Consider the following 18,229-nt stretch of genomic DNA (forward strand, 5'->3'; position numbering starts at 1 on the left):
TGGGAAACACCTGCTAATGAGCCTCACTTTGCTTGTATCGTGTTTCCTTTTTTCGCAAAAGTGATGTAAAAATGTCTTATATTATAAACTATAATGAAAGCTGTCACCAACACCAGACATAAATAATGAATTTACACTTAAGTATAGAACACTAAAAAGGCCAAGCAAGTCTCCCATACGATTTCATTCTTGGTCTCTGCCAGAACCTTTCAATAATGTTCAAACCCCCAGAGACACAATGTCCATATGTCATAACACAGATGATTCATTTTGCACACATAACCTACGCAAATGTGCTTATATGTGGTGATCAATGACATTCCTGTTGCCAATATTGTCTCTTTAACTCACAGGCTCTGCTTACAGAGAGTAGCTGCTTGAATGCCTGGATGAGAGCATCACACACACATATTCTTAGAATGTTCAAAAAAATAGCCAATAAATATTTAATAGGTCTCATTTGCAAGTTTATTCTTCTTAATGTTTTTTTTTCTGAAAGTGCAATATCACCTAAATAAGAAGCAGTAATGAAATACCGTTTATTTACAGGCAGCTAACTTCTATATCAATCATCGGTTTTGATAGGTCTTTAGCCACTAAGGATATCCTTGATTATCCTCGTCACTGACTGTGGGAATGATCGGAAGATAAATTTCATATTTTATTCAGCAGGATGTGAATCTAGTGACCAAACCCAGAATGTTATAAGAAAAGTTTTTAAAAATTGTTTTATTATTGAGGTCAACCAAAGAAGTCGCCCTCTATGATGTAACTTTTCAGACTTGAATTTGATTTGTTTGTTTTTTTTATTCAGTGGGAGGGGATACAAATCAAAATCTACCAAATAAAATATGTGGAGCCAAATGCCACGGTGACCTCGTGACTCGATGAGTAGCTGAAAGCAACTTTTTCCTGTAGAAAAATGAACAAATTGTTTGGAAATGGCCTTACAAGCCCGCCCAGAGCAACAATATCTTCTCATTCCTGATGTCGTTCCCCCTCTGAGTTGTGTTAGCACACATCTGAATGCTCCAGATATAGAGTTGCTCACAGATGCTGACAATCAATTAATCATTAGTCTGCCTATGGAAGCTGTATATGGAGCTTTTCTCGCACTGTTTCTGCATTTTGGCTTCATTTTTATTAATAAAATAATGATATATTATAATATATCACAATCTATTGCCCACCTGAGGTTGTATTTATCTAATTTTAAGGATCAGGTGATTTTATATTATGCCCTGCTACATAAAGGTGTACTTTCTTTTTACCTGTAAACTGTCTAGAGGGCACAGATCACTTCTATCTGATACAAATTCACACAAGACTAAAAGCTGCTCCACCCCACAGTTTCGCAAATATGTTCATGTGAACATCTACTTGAAGTTTATGTTAGTTCCATGTACTCTGCATTAGCTCTTTCACACCAGTTTAACACATCTGGAAATGTCTAAGCAAACATCTGTGGGATCAGAACTCTTTGTTCAAACTTTTTTTTTTTGTTGACTGGATCTGTTTGCTGTGTCTAAGTAAATGAAGTGAATGTAAAATCAGCTTTGTGAAGTTCCTAAAAGGCTCAACTCTTATCATCTAATTACTTTTTCTGTATATTCTTTTCCGGTTCATGTCCTTACTATCATGTTAACTTTTCCCACCTCCAACTGTGCTCTCAAGAAGTCCAACAGGTTTTGAGAGATTTCACAATTCCAATCAATCTTGCAGCAAGTCAGAGGGTGAACATCTGCCAAAACGAGGTGGCCCCGAGCTATGTGGACCAGTTTACTGTTGTAGACGAAAAGCGGTTCTTTTGATGAGTAAGAGGTGAGCCTATCCCAGCGTGTTGTATACACGTTGGGATAGGCTCATGAGCCTCTTGATCCATGTTTCCCTCTGGGTAGTTTGACACATAAGGGGACACATGTTTTAAAAGGCTTAAGTGGAATTAAGATGTCATCCTTTCGGTCAAAAGCTATGACTGTGTGATATCTGTGATTACTTTAGTCATCTTCACCATGCTGAAGTGACAGATAGGTAACGTAAAGCTTCAGAAATTTACAGTATTTTTTAACTCTTCTGACAAAATAGAAGATCAAAAACAAGATAAACCTATAGCAAAATATGTGACTGCCAAGAAGATGTGCTGTTGTCCGTTTAGCCAGCTGCCAGTCAGGAGAAAGAAACATCCACCCAACCACAAAAGACACAGGGACTAGTTTTGTAACAGTTCTTTTCCATTGCTGAATTTCCCTGTAAGTCATGTGACATCTGTAATATGAAAAAGTATAACCACAAATTTGATCAGTAACTCCATCAGCGGACTGACACGACACTTTGGTGCAGTGGTTAGCACCATCGCCTCACGTTAAGAGGGTTCTGTATTTGAATGTTCTCATCTCCTGTCCCTTATGTGTGGAGTCTGCATGGGTTTCCTCTGGGCACTCCGAGTTCTTCCCACAGTGATATAGGTTCCCTTAGGTTAACTGACTTGGCCATAGGTTTTAATGCAAGGTGGATGAAGGGTTTAACAACACAGACAAAAGTGCTGCATGAATATATATATGAAAAGGTCAAATATGGCTTGCAGCATAATGTGCTTTGAGTTGTCAGTAAGACTAGAAAGTCCTGTATAATTTATTGCAGAATAAACAAGCGACAAACAACTACTTTCCTCTATATCATGAATCACTTGGTGTAGAAGTGCTGTTTTACTTACTTTAATTTGTTGGAACAGCTTTAGTGAGTCTTGGGTTATGCTGCCCTCTTGTGGCAGGCTGCAGATTTGCTAGCTGCTGTTTATAAACGAGCCCCTCTTATTTAAGATATTTTGATTTTTTTCCCCTGTGAGTTTGGAATTTTTTTAATTTTTTTTTTTTTACCGTGTGTCAACAATGCAAAAGCAGAAAACTAAGAATCCCACTTTGTTCATCACAGCTGACCACACTGTGGTCACAAAGGGATTGACGTGGTCGGCAACAATACCCAGGTACACTGCGTGCCACGAAAATAAAGTATTTGTGATGACTGATCATAAATGGTTTGTGCAGATTTAACTGTCAGCATTCCCAAAGCAAATAATTGGTGTGAAGCCAACCTGCAATTTTGTACTCTCCTTAATTCATCTGACAGCCAGATAGAGTATAAAAACATGACGCTTTAACACCAACATATAATTTTTACTCAAAGTGGCTCAACTTTAATTTCCACATTCACAGTAATCAACCTCTTTATGCTAACAGAGGCCATTTTTCTGCACACTGGACAATTTAACCTTTATACCTCGCTATAACGCCACGTCATTTAAATGCTGGACCTTTTGCTGCAGGGTATTCCTGCTTTCTCATTCATATCAAATTGCACCATAATATCTATATTTATGTGCAGCATCACTTGTTTTGGTCCGGCGATGAATCTAACCTTTGTGATTAATCTTTGACTCAGACTCTTTGTGTGTGCCTCAGTTTTCCGATGACATCTTTTATTTTTGCTTGAACAGGCACTACAGTTTGAAAATTACAGCACTATGCTAAAAGAAAAAAAAAAATCAAGAAAGCCCTCTAATTCGCAGCATGAGCACTAAACAGACAAAAGAGGAGTTGGAGGTGCTTGAGCGTTTTAAAATATGCTTTCCCGTCCTTCAGGAGTTTCACAGTGGATGCTGCAGCTGTAGCTTTTTCCCCCTTTTACATAAAACTTGTAAATAGTCCCATTCAGCTTCAAATATAAAGATACATTGAGACAGTAAAGATGCTGTAGTGTTTAAATTTATATAATCTTCAATCAGTCAAAGAGCGTCTGTGTGTCATGTTGGTGTAAAGTGATCTTCATAAGCTGGAGTCAGATTCTCTGGTGATGAGCTCTCTTTCACTTCATTGAAGGTGGCGACTGAGAGTCTTTGGAGTGGCAAGGTGGTAGATTTTGGTAAGGCAGTACATATTACACTCTGAATCCAGTGTTAACAGAGGCAACGCTTAAAAAATAGCACACAGAGGCATTAATACGACAACAAGAGACATTTCCCTACTGGATCCCGTAGAAATGAATTTAGTTCATGCAGCAGAAAAGGCGACTGTCTCATCAATATTTCAGAGACGGATCCTCTTTCTGCTTTTCACATTGGAGCTTTCTCTAGCTGCATCAGTAAGAGAACACCTGCCTTCCTCACTGACAAGAGAGCAGTCTTCACCAGTAGTAAAGCAATCGAAACCACGTACCGCAGGGCCACACACACACTCTGAATCCAAAATATTTAAACAGAAAGACACAAAACTGAATACAGTCTGCAGAGGTCCTAATCATGCCGACAGTCTAGGAGTATTAATTTAATCAAAATTCAGTTGATAATTTGGAGGAAACTCATCAAGGCCATGCACTGGTTCAGTTCAGACCAGATGAGCAAACAGTGTGTGAGAGCATCAGCATGCACCTAATCACGGAGCTGATAATGCCAAAACACTCACATTCACTCGAATCTCCGCACAAAACAGCTGCAGCTTTATATCTCCAGACAGGTTTTAGCTCATGCTGTCGACGTTATTAACACACGTAGATTAGGAGAAACTTGGTGGAAGGTAAAAGTCTTAAACAGGCACACTGCTGTAGAAGGGCGGGACAGCGGAGGTTAATGTAAACAATCCTCGCAGTGTCTGGTAGAGTACATATTTCCATTTCAAAGACAATCTCGGCTTAGAGTGGCTGTGGTGTGCGTGTGTGTTTTTGTACTGATGGGGAGCAGTCTTTTATCTGGTTTCAAAATGCTAATTCAGAGACATGCTGCAGACTGGAGCACGAAAACAAGTCAAGGCATTAAAGAATCAGTTCAGCATTCTGGGAAAAATATGCTTCTCGCTTTCTTGCAAACAGTAAGATGAGAAGATTGACACATCGCTCGTGTTTGTATTCTACATTAACTCAAAACCTCTAAATAACCTCTTGTGCTATTGCAGCTGGTTCGATTCCAGCCAGAGAAACAAATCCTCTTTGAGGTTGCGTAAAATCTGCTAAATCATACTTACAGAGCAACCTGTTGTGGCGACCCCTTGTGGCAGGCCAGCCGAAAGTAGCTTTTACTTTTTTGTCTGTGGTTTGAGAAACTGGACGTATTGCATGTGTTAGTTGTGTGTTAAACCATTGTAAACTTTCACGGGTGAAATATGAAGCTACTGCTTTTATATTGCTCAACCCTTTAAATCATATTAGGGCTTAAATTCATACTATCCAGTTGTTTATTAGGTGGCATCTCTTGGTGCCGTTTGGAGCATTTAATGAAATTATCTGTTGAACATGGCTCGCTATGTGGTTAAGTGCACTAACAGCCTGTCGAAGAAGACTGGATTCCAGTTTGTCTCAGGTTGTTATAGCTTAGCAACAGGTTAACCTGCTAACCAAGGTAGCTAGTGTTAATTCCAGGAGAGCAGTAACCACTGAAACAGCCATTAGTATGTTGTTAAAAAGCACTAAGCTGAGATGAACACTTTGTGTTTGTAGCCTTCATGTTGTTCCAACTTAAAAAGATGCAATTTGGAAGAACTAACTTCCACCAGAGAAGAGAGTATTTGAGGGGTAAAGGGGCGAAGGTTGACAGAGTGGTTGCAATTGCTGACAGTTGCCAATGGTTCAGTCACACTAGAGTAAAAACAGGACAGCAACCTCCTTTTCACTAGGAAAAAGCAGTGGTTGCCTGGTGGTTGCATTTCATTTTTTAGGTGTCAGAAACCAATTGAAAGTACACTGACCAACTGGTTGTATGCAACGCCGCCAACTCCAGTAGCTGGCCACTTTCGATTGCATGTAGACTGCACAGGTTGAATGGTGGACGCAACCTGACTTCACAGTCAGACTCGGACTGACTGCAGTCACTCTGAGAAAGTTTGGTGAATTTTTACAAATAACTATCATCTAATTAATAAATTCAGCCACACTGCAACAATGTTGCAATCAATCTGAATCTGGTCTTTAAAACAACCACTTCAAAGGCGACAAGATCACAAGTTCACTGCAGTCGCAAAACTTTTTGGGAGGTTTAAACCACTGCTTTCCCTAGTGTGACTGTAACATAACTATATATCTAATTTGCTGAGATTTTAGCCAAAAGATATACCTATCTTTTTTGAGTTTGAACAATGAGCTGTTTTCAGACTCACATTCAAGCGGCATAAATCTTCTCATCTTGTCAGTCAGGACGAAAGCGAACATGCGCAATTTCCAAAATGTCAAATTATTCCTCAAAGGCTAAATGTGTAAATACTGAGAAAGAAAACACTGTACTCAGTGAGGAAAAAAACTGTACAAGCATCCCGACTGTTAAAAAAATATATACATGAAATGCACAATGCATAGCTCATTCTCGCTATCCAGGCACAGCTGACGTTACCACATCAATAATACAATGAGAGAACATCTTGTATGGCGTGTTAGCGTCACAACCGGTGTTAAACACAGCTACACACGAAAGACATAATAATATTTTGCTTCAGTTGCAGTATCTGGAGGTGAAGTGATCCTGAACAGATTGAGCTGTCAGTCTTCTCCACCATGAGTGCAGAGATGAAGACAGCTCACTGTGCCTGACAGGAAGAGAAGGCTTTGATTTGATTTCAGGTCTCTGGCAATGTGCAGTTATGACCGGACGTTTCAGTCTGGGTTTGATGAGGAAACGTCCTCAGCTGGAACTTTTAAATTGTCTCCACATAATTGGCTGGGTAAAGACCGAGCTTGCCGTTGTCCAGGCGACCTTTACACCAGCCCTGATCGTCCTCATCCTCCAGTTTCGTCAGCTCATCACCTATAACAGAGGAAGAGAGTCTGAGAAACAACGCCAATGTGCGATAAAATTACAAAAACACTGCTGATCTCAGATAAAATAAAAACTTGCAGCGTCACGCAGGACCCTCAAAAGCTTTTCCAGTGGTTTTCATAACATTAACCATTTGTCTCACTCACCAACTCTGAAGCTGAGCTCGTCCTGCTCTTGGCCATCATAGTCATACAGCGCTCTCACTCTCACACCTGTGCCCACATCTTCGTCGAAGGGGTTCATCCCTCCGTTGGTGTCGTTCCCTGAGTTCGGGGCCATCTGGTCCTCATCTGACCACTCTGTGGAGGCCGTGTACGCCTGGTTTTTATCGTAGCTGCTTACACTGAAAGAAAATTGTTTCACAAACAATACAAAAGGCACTCAGAGGATGATGTGGATTAGGACATGCATTAAAAGCACTGATAACTGGTAAGCTGTTACCTTCCTCGGTCTACAGCGTGGTCTCCTGCTGTTGTAACATGAGTCAGCATGACTACATCATTTCCTTTCTTTGACTTTTCTTTCTTAGAGATGTTATGGACAAGGTCTGGGTTGTATTCCTGCAAAAAAACAAAAGAGAAAAAGATGAAAAAAGGGTATTGTTTTTTCTAATATGTCATTTCTAATATGTCTAATATGTGTACAATTATCCCTTTTTAATGTACACCACAACCATATAAATATTTAACACCCTGCTTCATCCACATACTGCTTTATAAATCATTATTTCTCTGTAATGGTTCATCCGCACACGTGCAGCCTGTTCTAGTATTTAATTACCTCAAACTGTGGCCAGTTCATGTGCATGCCGGGACCGTGAGTGTTGCTGAACCACTTCAGATCTTCTTGTGGGCTGGCTGATGTGATGGTGCGTTCAAGCTCTCTGTACACTGTAGCATAACTGAACAGAAAGTGGGGATTTGGTGAATGGGTAATGTTTACATGATTGCTGTCTTGTTATCGTAACACTTTCAATCATGTCAGACCTTTGGTTCTCTGTGAGGTTGAGGTGGCGTTTGACATCCAGCATCACCTCCCTGAGGAAACTCAGCCTCTTCTCTTCAAACTGCTGGCACTGGTCAAACACCTGCTCCATGTTCTCCATGTATGAAGGGGTGCATTTACTCAGTTCATCCAGAGCCTTCTCATACTTCTCCTTAGTCTGTGTTGCAACACACACAGACATTACATGATTAAAGAATCATTCCAGAAGCAAAGCTCTTCACGATCTCATGCTTCCATGTAAAAACCTCTGGCATTAATCTGCTAATCGTTGCAAAGTACCCTTGGCACTGCTGAACCATGGCATCAGACTGCCGGATGACCTGAGAGCAGCTGGAAGAGTTAAAATGTTTAAACTTACCTCGTCAGTGTGGCTTTTGACTTGGTATACTTTACAGACATCACTTTATTTCATGTACTGTTTTTATTTGATCTAATTTGTACTTTTATTCTTATTTCTTGATTCAAGTATTTATGCCTCTTAATTTTTACTTTTTATTTTTACTTAGCAATTAGTGACTGTCCATCCATCCATCCATCCATCCATCCATCCATCCATCCATCCATCCATCCATCCATCCATCCATCCATCCATCCATCCATCCACTTATCCAACAGGCATGTTTTAGGACTGTAGGAGACAGCTGGAGAACCTAAAGAGATCCCACACAAGCACAGAAAGGCTCCAGCCAGCCTGTGGTTTCAACTTGCCTGCTTTCTAATTGTTATTAATTTTATCATATCGTATCACACTCTCTGCAGTGTTTTGGTTTTTTAACTTAGGTTAAATTGCTTATCTGTGTATATTATCGGCTTGTTTTATTATATTTTCCTGTCCTCAGTCATTTCTAAAGCACATTCAGCACATTCAGGCAAGGTTACAAATAAAGTTTGACTGATCAGAAATTGTTTCTTGTCATGGACAAATAACCAAAAAGAACCAAGAAAGCATCCTGCTTATTGTAGTTTAGATTAGTTTTGGCTTATATGTCTGTGGCATACTACTCTACTGATGTCCAAAAACAATTAAAAATAAATCATATCCCTATTGACATCCCTCCCCTACAATCAACACACACACAATTGGTTGCTTTATCACGGTACCTGAACCATTATATGAATGGAAGTAGTGGTTAGTACCACGAGAAGAAGGCTGCATCTGTGAATGTTTTGATGTAGCACCTCCTAGAGGCTGTTATATCAGTGTTTCAAACTTTAGGTCCAGCCATATTTGAGCACTGGCACTAGTCTATTTGTTAGTCGAAATTAATAACACTGTTTCTAGATTAGTGGTACAATGTCAGCTTAATTCTGTTTAACTGAAATGGTTCTGCTTCAAAAGTTCTTCCACTTCCGGTGGAAAAACAGTCTCTAACTAATGTCGGCTTTACTCCTGCTTTAAGCTCAATTAAAAAAAACCAAACAGATAATGTGACTGAGCTGCTTTTAAAAAACGATTACAATTATTTATATTTAAGTCTGTAATAAAATCCAAATGGCTTGGGGTGACCATTGTTTTAATAATACACGTATTCCACGTGTTCATATATGTTTCATTTATGGAGTCAATGTGAAACAGACTAATCTTGAGAGAACAGTATCAAATGTTCCAGCACTGAGGCAGTAAAATGAGACTAGAGTCCATTTCAAGAGCAGTGAATGAGAGTTACTGACTGAAGGAGTGGCATACTGTCACATATTAACAATGCTGCACTGGCTCCAAGCAGACAGCCTTAAAATAGCCTTATTTGCCTTTGGCTTTATTGCAGAAACTATCTTTTGCATAATGATGCTGGAGCAGCGGCAGGTGATGTTCTCACCTTCTGTGAGTCCTGTTTACATTTGTCCACTTTCTCATGGAGTTTCTTCTGTTGATCAGCTGCCACAGATGACTCTCCCTTGATGTTGGCCTCTCTGGTGGTAGCCAGCTTCTCCTCTTTGCAGGCCATGTGGTATGTTTTCTTGGCAGCCTCGAGCTGAAGAAGGAAATTCAACATAAACAGAAGAAAGCAGTATGTAATCAGACTTTGAAGATTTAAAACGAGTCCTCGTGAAGTCCACACTCACTTACCTCTTTCAGTTTTTTGGCCCATGGTTTCTGAGCCTTCTTAAAGCCTTCCTCTGCCTCTTTGGTTTCCTTGAATCCACCCATCATTTGTTTGTGGTACGAGTCTTTCTGCCAGTTCTTCACTTTCTCAAAGTCCTCATTGATCAGGTAGTTCTTAATGTCCTGATGGAGCTCGCTCACGTTCTCAGCCTCTGTCATCATCGCCATCCAAGCTCGTTCTACTGTGCCGTACTGAGGCCCTAGTGGAAGAATGATGTGTGAGTAAAGTACTAAAACTTTACTTGACAAGGAGTCAGATCTGGGAGGTGAAAGACAACACTGAGAACAGAAGCCTAGAGGAAGGACTGTGGCTATTCCCTAAAATCTATAAATGGGTATTGAGGAAAACTGTTGCCATTTTAAATGCAAAAGATATATTTCTGTTTATTGCACTTTGAAGGCAATTTGTAAATAAACACTACTAATGTATCTCCATGTTAATATGAAATACAAACCCAATTCTGAAAAAGTTGGGACCCTGTGTAAATTGTCAATTAAAACATAATGCAATGACAATGATTTTAAAATCTCATAAGCCCATACTTTATTCACAAGAGAACAAAAAATATCAAAAGCTTAAACTGAGACATTTCATTATTTCATGAATAATAATAGCTGATTTTGAATTTGTTGGCAACAATTCCTCTTAGCAAAATTGGAATGGGAGCAACAACAGGCTGGAAAAGTATCTGGTACTAAAAACAGTTGGAGTTAACTAACAGCAGATCAGTAACATGAGTATAAATGGGTTTTATTTCTGTGTATTAAAAACACTTCAGCGAGCCAGAGTTTCATAGAATTAAATATTGGCAGCGGTTCATCAGTTTGCAAAAACTACGTTCAAAAATTATGAATAAGGGTCCTCAACATAAAATTGTAAAGACTTTAAATATCTCTCATCTAAAGTACATAACATATTACATAAAAACAGATATCATCAAAATGTACATTTTATCAGTTTAAACACTTGATATGTTTTCTGTGCTCTGTCTTAAATAAAATATGGGTTCATCAGAGTTGCAAATCTCTGCATTCTGTTTTTATTTTTACAAAGTATCCCATGTTTTTTGGAATTGGGTAAAATGATGCCTCACCTTTGTCTACCAGCTGCCTCCATCTCTTGGACCACTCGGTCAGTTGCTGTGCGTAGGATTTCTCAATTTTGGCACGCTCTTGGATGCAATTCATCAGATCATTGCAGAGCCGATGACCATCATCAATCCGCTTTACCGTGCGTTTGTAGTTCCCAACCTTATATAAAAACAAATGAACATCACAGTGACATTCAGGTTACACATCAGACAAACCCATTATTACTTACAAATATCACACAACCCAGATGTATTTATATACAACCAAATCACAACAGTTGCCTGATGGCATTTAATTTTGTTGTAACAGAGAGTACACCCCAACAATCAGATGACCCCCTCTGAGCAAGTACTTGGTGGCAGTGGGAAGAAAAAAACTCTTTTTTTAACAGGAAGAAACCTCCAGCAGAAGTGGGCTTGGGGAGGGACAGCCATCTGCTGTGGGGATCACTAATGATAATGTTCTTAAAATATTAGTGTTCTGCCTTATTGAGGTTCTTGGAAGAAAATTCATCACCTGAGGCTTTAAGCTGTGAGATGTAGTTAATTTATAATCAGTTCAGACCAACAGCTTTCTATGAAAAACTGCTAGTCAAAAAGGCTGCAGACATATTTTAAGTATCACAATAAATACACTGTTAGTCCAATAATCCTTTTTACACAAACCTTCCGAATTGTCAGTTAACCGCATAGCAAGCGACACAAACTGTTTGCTGTCTTTAAAATATCCTCAGTCAAACTTGTTTGTCCACTTCAGTACTCTTTAGTTTACTGATTTGGTTCACTGATTAGACTATCTGAAGTTAGCCTGTAGTGGATGACGACAAACACAGCTGAACAAGCACGGTTCAGTGGCCTTGAGCATAGCAACCCCACACATCTGTCCCAGCCAATCGGACAAAAGTTGACTTAAAGGGAGGGGAGCTAAAATAGCTTGTTTCAGTCACAAGGTGAACTGAAGGGCTGGACAAAGGCCAAGTACATCATAAATAAAGATTATTCTAAACTGCATTTCATGCAAAGTCACTCTGGTAGAATCCAAGAATAAAAACTTGTGTTTGAAATTTGCACAATAGGTCCCCTTTAACTGTGTCCTAAAATGTTCAAATCAGGACATCAGAATTCCCGTAGGAGAGTATCACTGAGTTATTAGGACCCATACTGATTTTTAGCACTGATATGATTTCAGATAGTTTTCAGATACCCACTTTGTTTGGAAAAAAAACATGTTTCGCTATTTATGCAATGTCACTAAAACTGTCGGCGAACTGTGGACCAATGTCACACGGTTATTCTCTGTCACCTCAACTGTACACATTTGAATAAATGCTTAAAAATATATATATTACAAAACAAGAAAAAAAATGTGTCTCAGACTATCTCCTAAAATATGGGTCTTTTCTAGTTCTAGCTAAAGCTATATAAAGGATTGGTATTACAGTGATAATGGATTTAAACAACCTGTGTACTTCTACTGTAATTTGAGGCACCTTTAAAAAAAAAACCAAAAGCCTGTCGGTGAAGCAGGAAGGATCAGCGGGAAATGGCTGCTGCTGCTGCGCAAAGTTATGCAATGAAAGCAGGGGACTGATTAATGTCATATAATTTACAACTCTCCATGGATGCAGGAGCAGCAACCTCACAGAGAGCTCTGCCGAGAGACAGACCCCTGAGAGAGAGAGAGAGGGAGCTACACAAAGGCTGAACCCCCAGTTTACTGGCTTCATTTTACACTTTTAGCAGGACTGCATCTTTGCTGAATAGGTAGTAGATGTTTACACTTAATACACCATGAAAGTAACACCCAACAAGCCTCAAATCTGAACTAAATGAAAGCAGCTGGGGGGGAGCAAATGATTGGATTCCACACCAGGCCTCTGCTGGAGCAGCAGTGAGCCGAGTCAGCGATCAGTGGGCAGCACTGCAGCAGCTCCACAGCAGTAATGCAGTGGCTGACTGTGATAAAGTGACTTTGTGCTGGAAGCAAATAGCTCTGCTCCTCCACCTGACTCCCAAACATAGGCTGAAGAGACATGATGAGGATAAAACTGAACCAAGTCTGAGAGGAGATCGATTCTAAAACCCGAATGTATGAAGTGACAATACCTCTCTTCTGTCTAAAGCACCTCCTGAGTACATTCATCAAATAAAACTCCTGCATCTGAACGTAAAGCAACAGAACAGTCTGTACTGATGAGGTGAATAATTTCAACAGCGAACTGCTACCTCACCACCTTACCTGAGTCACCACCTCTCATATATAATAAATGAGCTTCTTGGCACTTGTTTCTCAAATTACTCAGGGCTGTTTTTGCTCAGGAAAGGCTGCAGCTGATGTAATCTTGTGGGAAAAAAACCCAGAACAACAAACTGCAATTGAAACAACAGACATGCGGAAATTTAATCCTTGGTAAACCATTAATATTTACGCCATTCTATGCAGAAAATCGCCTACTTCCAGCATTTCAGTTTTAACAAAATGGTGCTATCCTTCAACTTAGCAGATGGTACACTGAAAATTTGTGTGTTTCAAGACAGATGAAATAAGCAACAAATAGACTATAAGAAGTTGTGCTGGAAATTTCCTATTTTTCATATACAGAAAACAACAGCTTAATCAAATAAAGTAAGACTGATCTACAGTGATAAACTATCAACCTGTTGGGATCAATAAACACAGTACCTTTTTCACTGGCACGATCTGGAATAAGGTGAATTGTCCCACAGATAACTCATCCTCATCCCATCTCTATTAATCCATCGTTTGGACTGCCTTTGTCTATACTGGTGCCAAATTCAGAGAAAATAAAATCTTACTCTGACTTGGCTGAGAGACATGGAAGATGAGCCAATCACAGCTTGAAATGCTACCGTTTAGAAAAAGCCCCCAAAAAAAAAGTGTTTTCTGAACCCAGTGTAACCCTCCTGTTATTTCCGATTCTGCCCTGCATTAACCCCAGTTTGTCCCATCTTTCCCAGTCATCTGATATCCCACACCCACTGGCTCACCTTTTTCTCTCCCCTCATCAGCTTCTTTATAAATATGCTGGTCAAATTCCACTTGCATTGACAGGTTGTCCAACATTAATGTACAGTGCCAGAGAGCTTTTATCTTTTCACCCCTCATCTAACCCCTTCATTGCTCTTGCTTGCAACATTTTATGGTAAAGTGAACTGTGTTTACCTTTAATTTGTGTTTATTAGTCCAAAGAGTCAGTGTAGGTGGGTACTCACTCATTAGTGTGTGTACATGCTCTTGCTGTGTTTCATATGAAACGCAAAGTTTAAAGTTTAACAGGTCCATTTATTTTCCATTTAACAAAGATAACCACATCTAAACAAACTGTCCCCTCATGCCCTAAGTGCCTGGGCTGATCAGACCTTTGAGGTCTGCGGCAGGCTCTGCCTGTACCCCGGAGGTTTTGCTGTTTCTATGGATTTTTTAAAAAGGCAGCTAAAGACACATTTGGTTTACACGCTAAGCATTTTATTTTAGTTCTTGTGCTGATTTTATCTGTATTTCTTTTCCTTCATTTTCTGATGAGCATTTTAATATATGGTGACACATTTCAGCTCGATGTCTCATCAGGATCACAGTTTGGCAATCAAACGGGTAAATGGGCTGGCATTTATGCACCACTTTTCAAGTCTAATTGACCACTCGAAGTGGTTCAAGAGGACTCCTGCGTGCACAGTGGAGGAGTTGGGTTTGAAACACCTGATTAATGGCGGACTTGGTCTACCTCCTGAGGCACAGCTGTTTAATGTGACTTGTCCACAAAGATACACAGAACAAAAACAAACAAACACACTACTGGTGAGGAGTTCTTAATTCTTACACTTTGAGAGCACAGGTTGGGCCAACAATGAAATATTTCTGTTTTTCCTTTCATTTTAACTGTGCCATAATACAAGATTCAATCGACTCAATCAGAAATAATGGCACCAGCATAGAGAAATTTGTCATGCTGAGGAAATGTGTGCGTCATTTTCTGATCTGAGTTTGAGGCACACGCAGCTCAGTGATCCAGCCCTGTCGATAAATCTGTTGCTATGCGCACTGGCGAGTACTTGCCTGATTTACGTGCAAATCTCCACACGGCTGACAAATGAGCCCCTGTATCTTTCTCTCAGATAAAGTAGGTTTACTGAGAGTTCATTACTAGGTCGTGTCACTTCCCGGTTAGGTTTAATCTGTCAAATATTGCTCCTAGCTGTCTCACCTCCCAGAAACTGTCTGTGGTCTCCTCCAGACTGGCGGACTCGTCGTAGGCTCCAGACATGGTCCCAGATTTGGCAGGGTGGCTTTAGGCTGTGGTAGTCTGCAGCAAAATAACTCTCCTTATGCACTGTAAGACAAGACAAGCGCAGAGGAATGTAAAACCCTCTGATGTGTGAGACACATAAAAACTCAGGTCAAAACTCTCTTAGAATTTATAAATCAGATTAGAACAAATCCAGCATCTGCAGTGAGATTCACTAAAAAACACTGTTTAAAGCAAGATTAGGTGCATGGCAAATTACTAATTGGCAAAACCAATTAGTAATAGTAGCATAATACCTTGGTAACAATATGATAACCTGCTAGAAATAAGAAGGTAATGTCGGTGAGTTTATAGTTATAGTTATATTTGGGACCGTGTACTTATTAACTTAAACCATATCCTATTAGCTTATTCGACTAATAGAATAAAAACTAAGGTTGCATAAAAGTAAGGTTTCTTAAAATAGCTGACAATTATTGAAAATACCGATAAAGAACTAGATGTGGTTAGTTATACTGTTATTTAAAATATTCACCCCAAAATTAAGCACTCCAGTTGCAACAGTTTAGGCGAGAGTGTTAGAGGTGTGGTGTACTTAGAATATAGCTATCCATCCCTAGTGAATTTTGTTGTGGTTTATTTCTAATAATACACATTAAATATCCAAATGTGTTCCAATATAATATTTTGGGCAGAAAAGAAAAAAGATAAATTAATTATTTTACTGTATACACAAATTATAATAGTGCATTTTTATTTTATTTTTTGCTTTTTAATAAGGCAATCCGTATCTCTGAAATGCTTGCTCAAAGAACTGCCAATTACATCATGCTTGCTTTAACATTATTCTTCTTTCAAAACTTCTCATTTACAGTATGCAAGTGGGCAGCCTGGTGCTACTTGCTGCAAGAGAGGCTGTATCTTTGGATGGTTAGAGGTCAGTGAAGAAGATGGCGCAGCCCCCCTACCAACCTGAATTGGATAAGCGGGAGAACATGGATGAGATCCTGTTTTTGTATACTGGACATTTGAAATATGTATTCCATGACCACTTTCCTTCCTACCTCAAATATAATTTTACAGTGTTATGTGTTGTCATCCAGATATAAAATATGCTGTGAACGATGGCCCTCTTCATTATGTTTGTTTTAAAAGGTCGTTAACATGTTTACTAATATGTTACTAAATAGAAACAGGTGGTTTATCATTTTGCAGCATAATATTTACATTATTGCTTTTAAAACCAGCAGGGTGTTGGGAATCAAAGGTAGGATTAATTCAATAAATATAATATAGTAATACTATCCAAATATGCTCAAATATTGGTCAATATTACCTTATTATTATGAGGTTAATATAATTTAAACTCTGTATAAAAATGTGAAGATTACCTTTTTATTTCTAGCAGGTTATCATGTTGTTACCAAGGTATTACCCTACTATTACTAATTAGTTTTACCACATGGGGATGCGTTTATTTCCACATTACTACCCCCATTATTATCCAGTTACATCAGTTTCAGTGTAATATTACTCAACTGTAAGCACTGTTGCTACGATGATATTGCTTGATATTAACTGTTATTACTTTGTAACTGCATTGTAATAACTCAGAAATTGCCACATTATTATGTAATTGTTTCTGCCTTGTTACTCAACTACTACTGTAATAAAAAGTGCTGCCACAAAAACTATATTAATAGGCTAAAAAACTTTATTACAAAAGACAAACCAAAGGAAAATAGAGATTGGCATCAAGGGACATCAAAGGTTAGTCAATCAAGCATGTTGCTTTATACATGCTGATATCAGGTGAACTCAAATGCAATCTTACCCTTATAGCCTGAATGCTTCCAGCTATTTTCTACCTGCTCTCGTGAGATTACTCTGTCAATAGAGTTAATGACTAGCTATTAATTTTCAGTGGCATAGACTCAGGCAGCTATTATCAGAACACTGCTGTAAAATTGCAGGGTAATCTTCACTCATTGTGGTCAGTTAATATTATCCCACGGCCTTACTGGAACACCTGCTGCAGAAGTTAATCAGTTGTGGCTACTAGTGATGGCACAAGATTTTCTATTTGTCTGAAAATATCTAATATTTATATCTATATCCACCAGATTACAAACCCTCAGCATAATTACTAAGCACGCAGACTGCCTAACAGTATTTAAGCTCATGCCTCACGCCCACCAGCTTCAGTACACAATACAAATTGCAGTTGCAGAAAGACTACACTGTCAAACTGCCACACAGCATACCACTGGATGGAATTAAAGTCGAGAACCAGCAATATAAGTAAGTAAATAAAATTAACTTCTATAGAAAAAAAACATTAGGTGTTTCACAACAAAATATCAAAGCATAGATTAGAGAGAGATTACCGCTCTCTACTGACTAGGGAAACTTCAATATCCACTGGTAATAGGTGGAGGAGGTGGCCAAGGAGGTGTCTTTGCATAGACTGTAGGCCCAATAACTCCAAAAAGTCCAAAATATATGAAAAATCCAGAAAGTATTCAGAATCTAAAAGGGAGAAAATTGAGGCCCAACAGATGGTGCCAACTGAGATGTAGAAAATATCCGGGGATCAAACAGGAGGATATGAAAAGGGGAGAAACGGGCCTACCTATATAAACAGAAAACTACTTTGGATAGCAGGACAAAGATGAGCGAAGATAACAGGAGGAAACAGTTAACTGCATATAAACTACACAGGTAACACAGACAGGGAGACACTGGGAACTACCATTGCTAGTTAAAATAATACTCCTGACATGAATAAAAACACAAGATCAGAAACATAACAAACAGAAACTTATCACTACAATAACCAAAAAGAAAAAAAAGAAAACCAAAGACTTAACAATGTAACAAAAATTGAAACTCAGATACATTATCCATGAATCCAAAACACAACTAAAAATCTACAGACTTATACTGAACTCAAAACAGGAGTATAAAACTT

At 39.0% G+C, this 18,229-nt stretch overlaps 1 protein-coding gene across 1 annotated transcript; it reads right to left on the reverse strand.

Moving 5' to 3' along the window:
* Positions 1-3,442: 3,442 nt before the first annotated feature.
* Positions 3,443-15,276, reverse strand: pacsin1b (protein kinase C and casein kinase substrate in neurons 1b). The gene is made up of 9 exons (XM_031739896.2): positions 15,217-15,276; positions 10,997-11,153; positions 9,867-10,102; positions 9,616-9,771; positions 7,780-7,955; positions 7,574-7,694; positions 7,235-7,353; positions 6,940-7,136; positions 3,443-6,781 (listed from the first exon to the last, which is right to left on the reverse strand). Exons 1-9 carry the CDS (start codon positions 15,274-15,276, stop codon positions 6,672-6,674), a joined length of 1,332 nt encoding a protein of 443 aa, XP_031595756.1. The 3' UTR covers positions 3,443-6,671.
* Between the last annotated feature and the right edge of the window lie 2,953 nt (positions 15,277-18,229).

The sequence above is a fragment of the Oreochromis aureus genome, linkage group 5 (genome assembly GCF_013358895.1).
Source record: "Oreochromis aureus strain Israel breed Guangdong linkage group 5, ZZ_aureus, whole genome shotgun sequence".
NCBI classification, from domain to species: domain Eukaryota; kingdom Metazoa; phylum Chordata; class Actinopteri; order Cichliformes; family Cichlidae; genus Oreochromis; species Oreochromis aureus.

What these genes read in the sequence shown, in the direction of transcription:
- pacsin1b (XM_031739896.2), bottom strand. Translation starts at nt 15,276, where the DNA reads ATGTCTGGAGCCTACGACGAGTCCGCCAGTCTGGAGGAGACCACAGAC. An exon ending in CACGCTGTAGACCGAGGAAG is followed by an intron (nt 7,137 to 7,234) that starts GTAACAGCTTAC and finishes ATTTTCTTTCAG; the next exon opens with TGTAAGCAGCTACGATAAAA. An exon ending in CGAGCTCAGCTTCAGAGTTG is followed by an intron (nt 6,782 to 6,939) that starts GTGAGTGAGACA and finishes CCTCTGTTATAG; the next exon opens with GTGATGAGCTGACGAAACTG.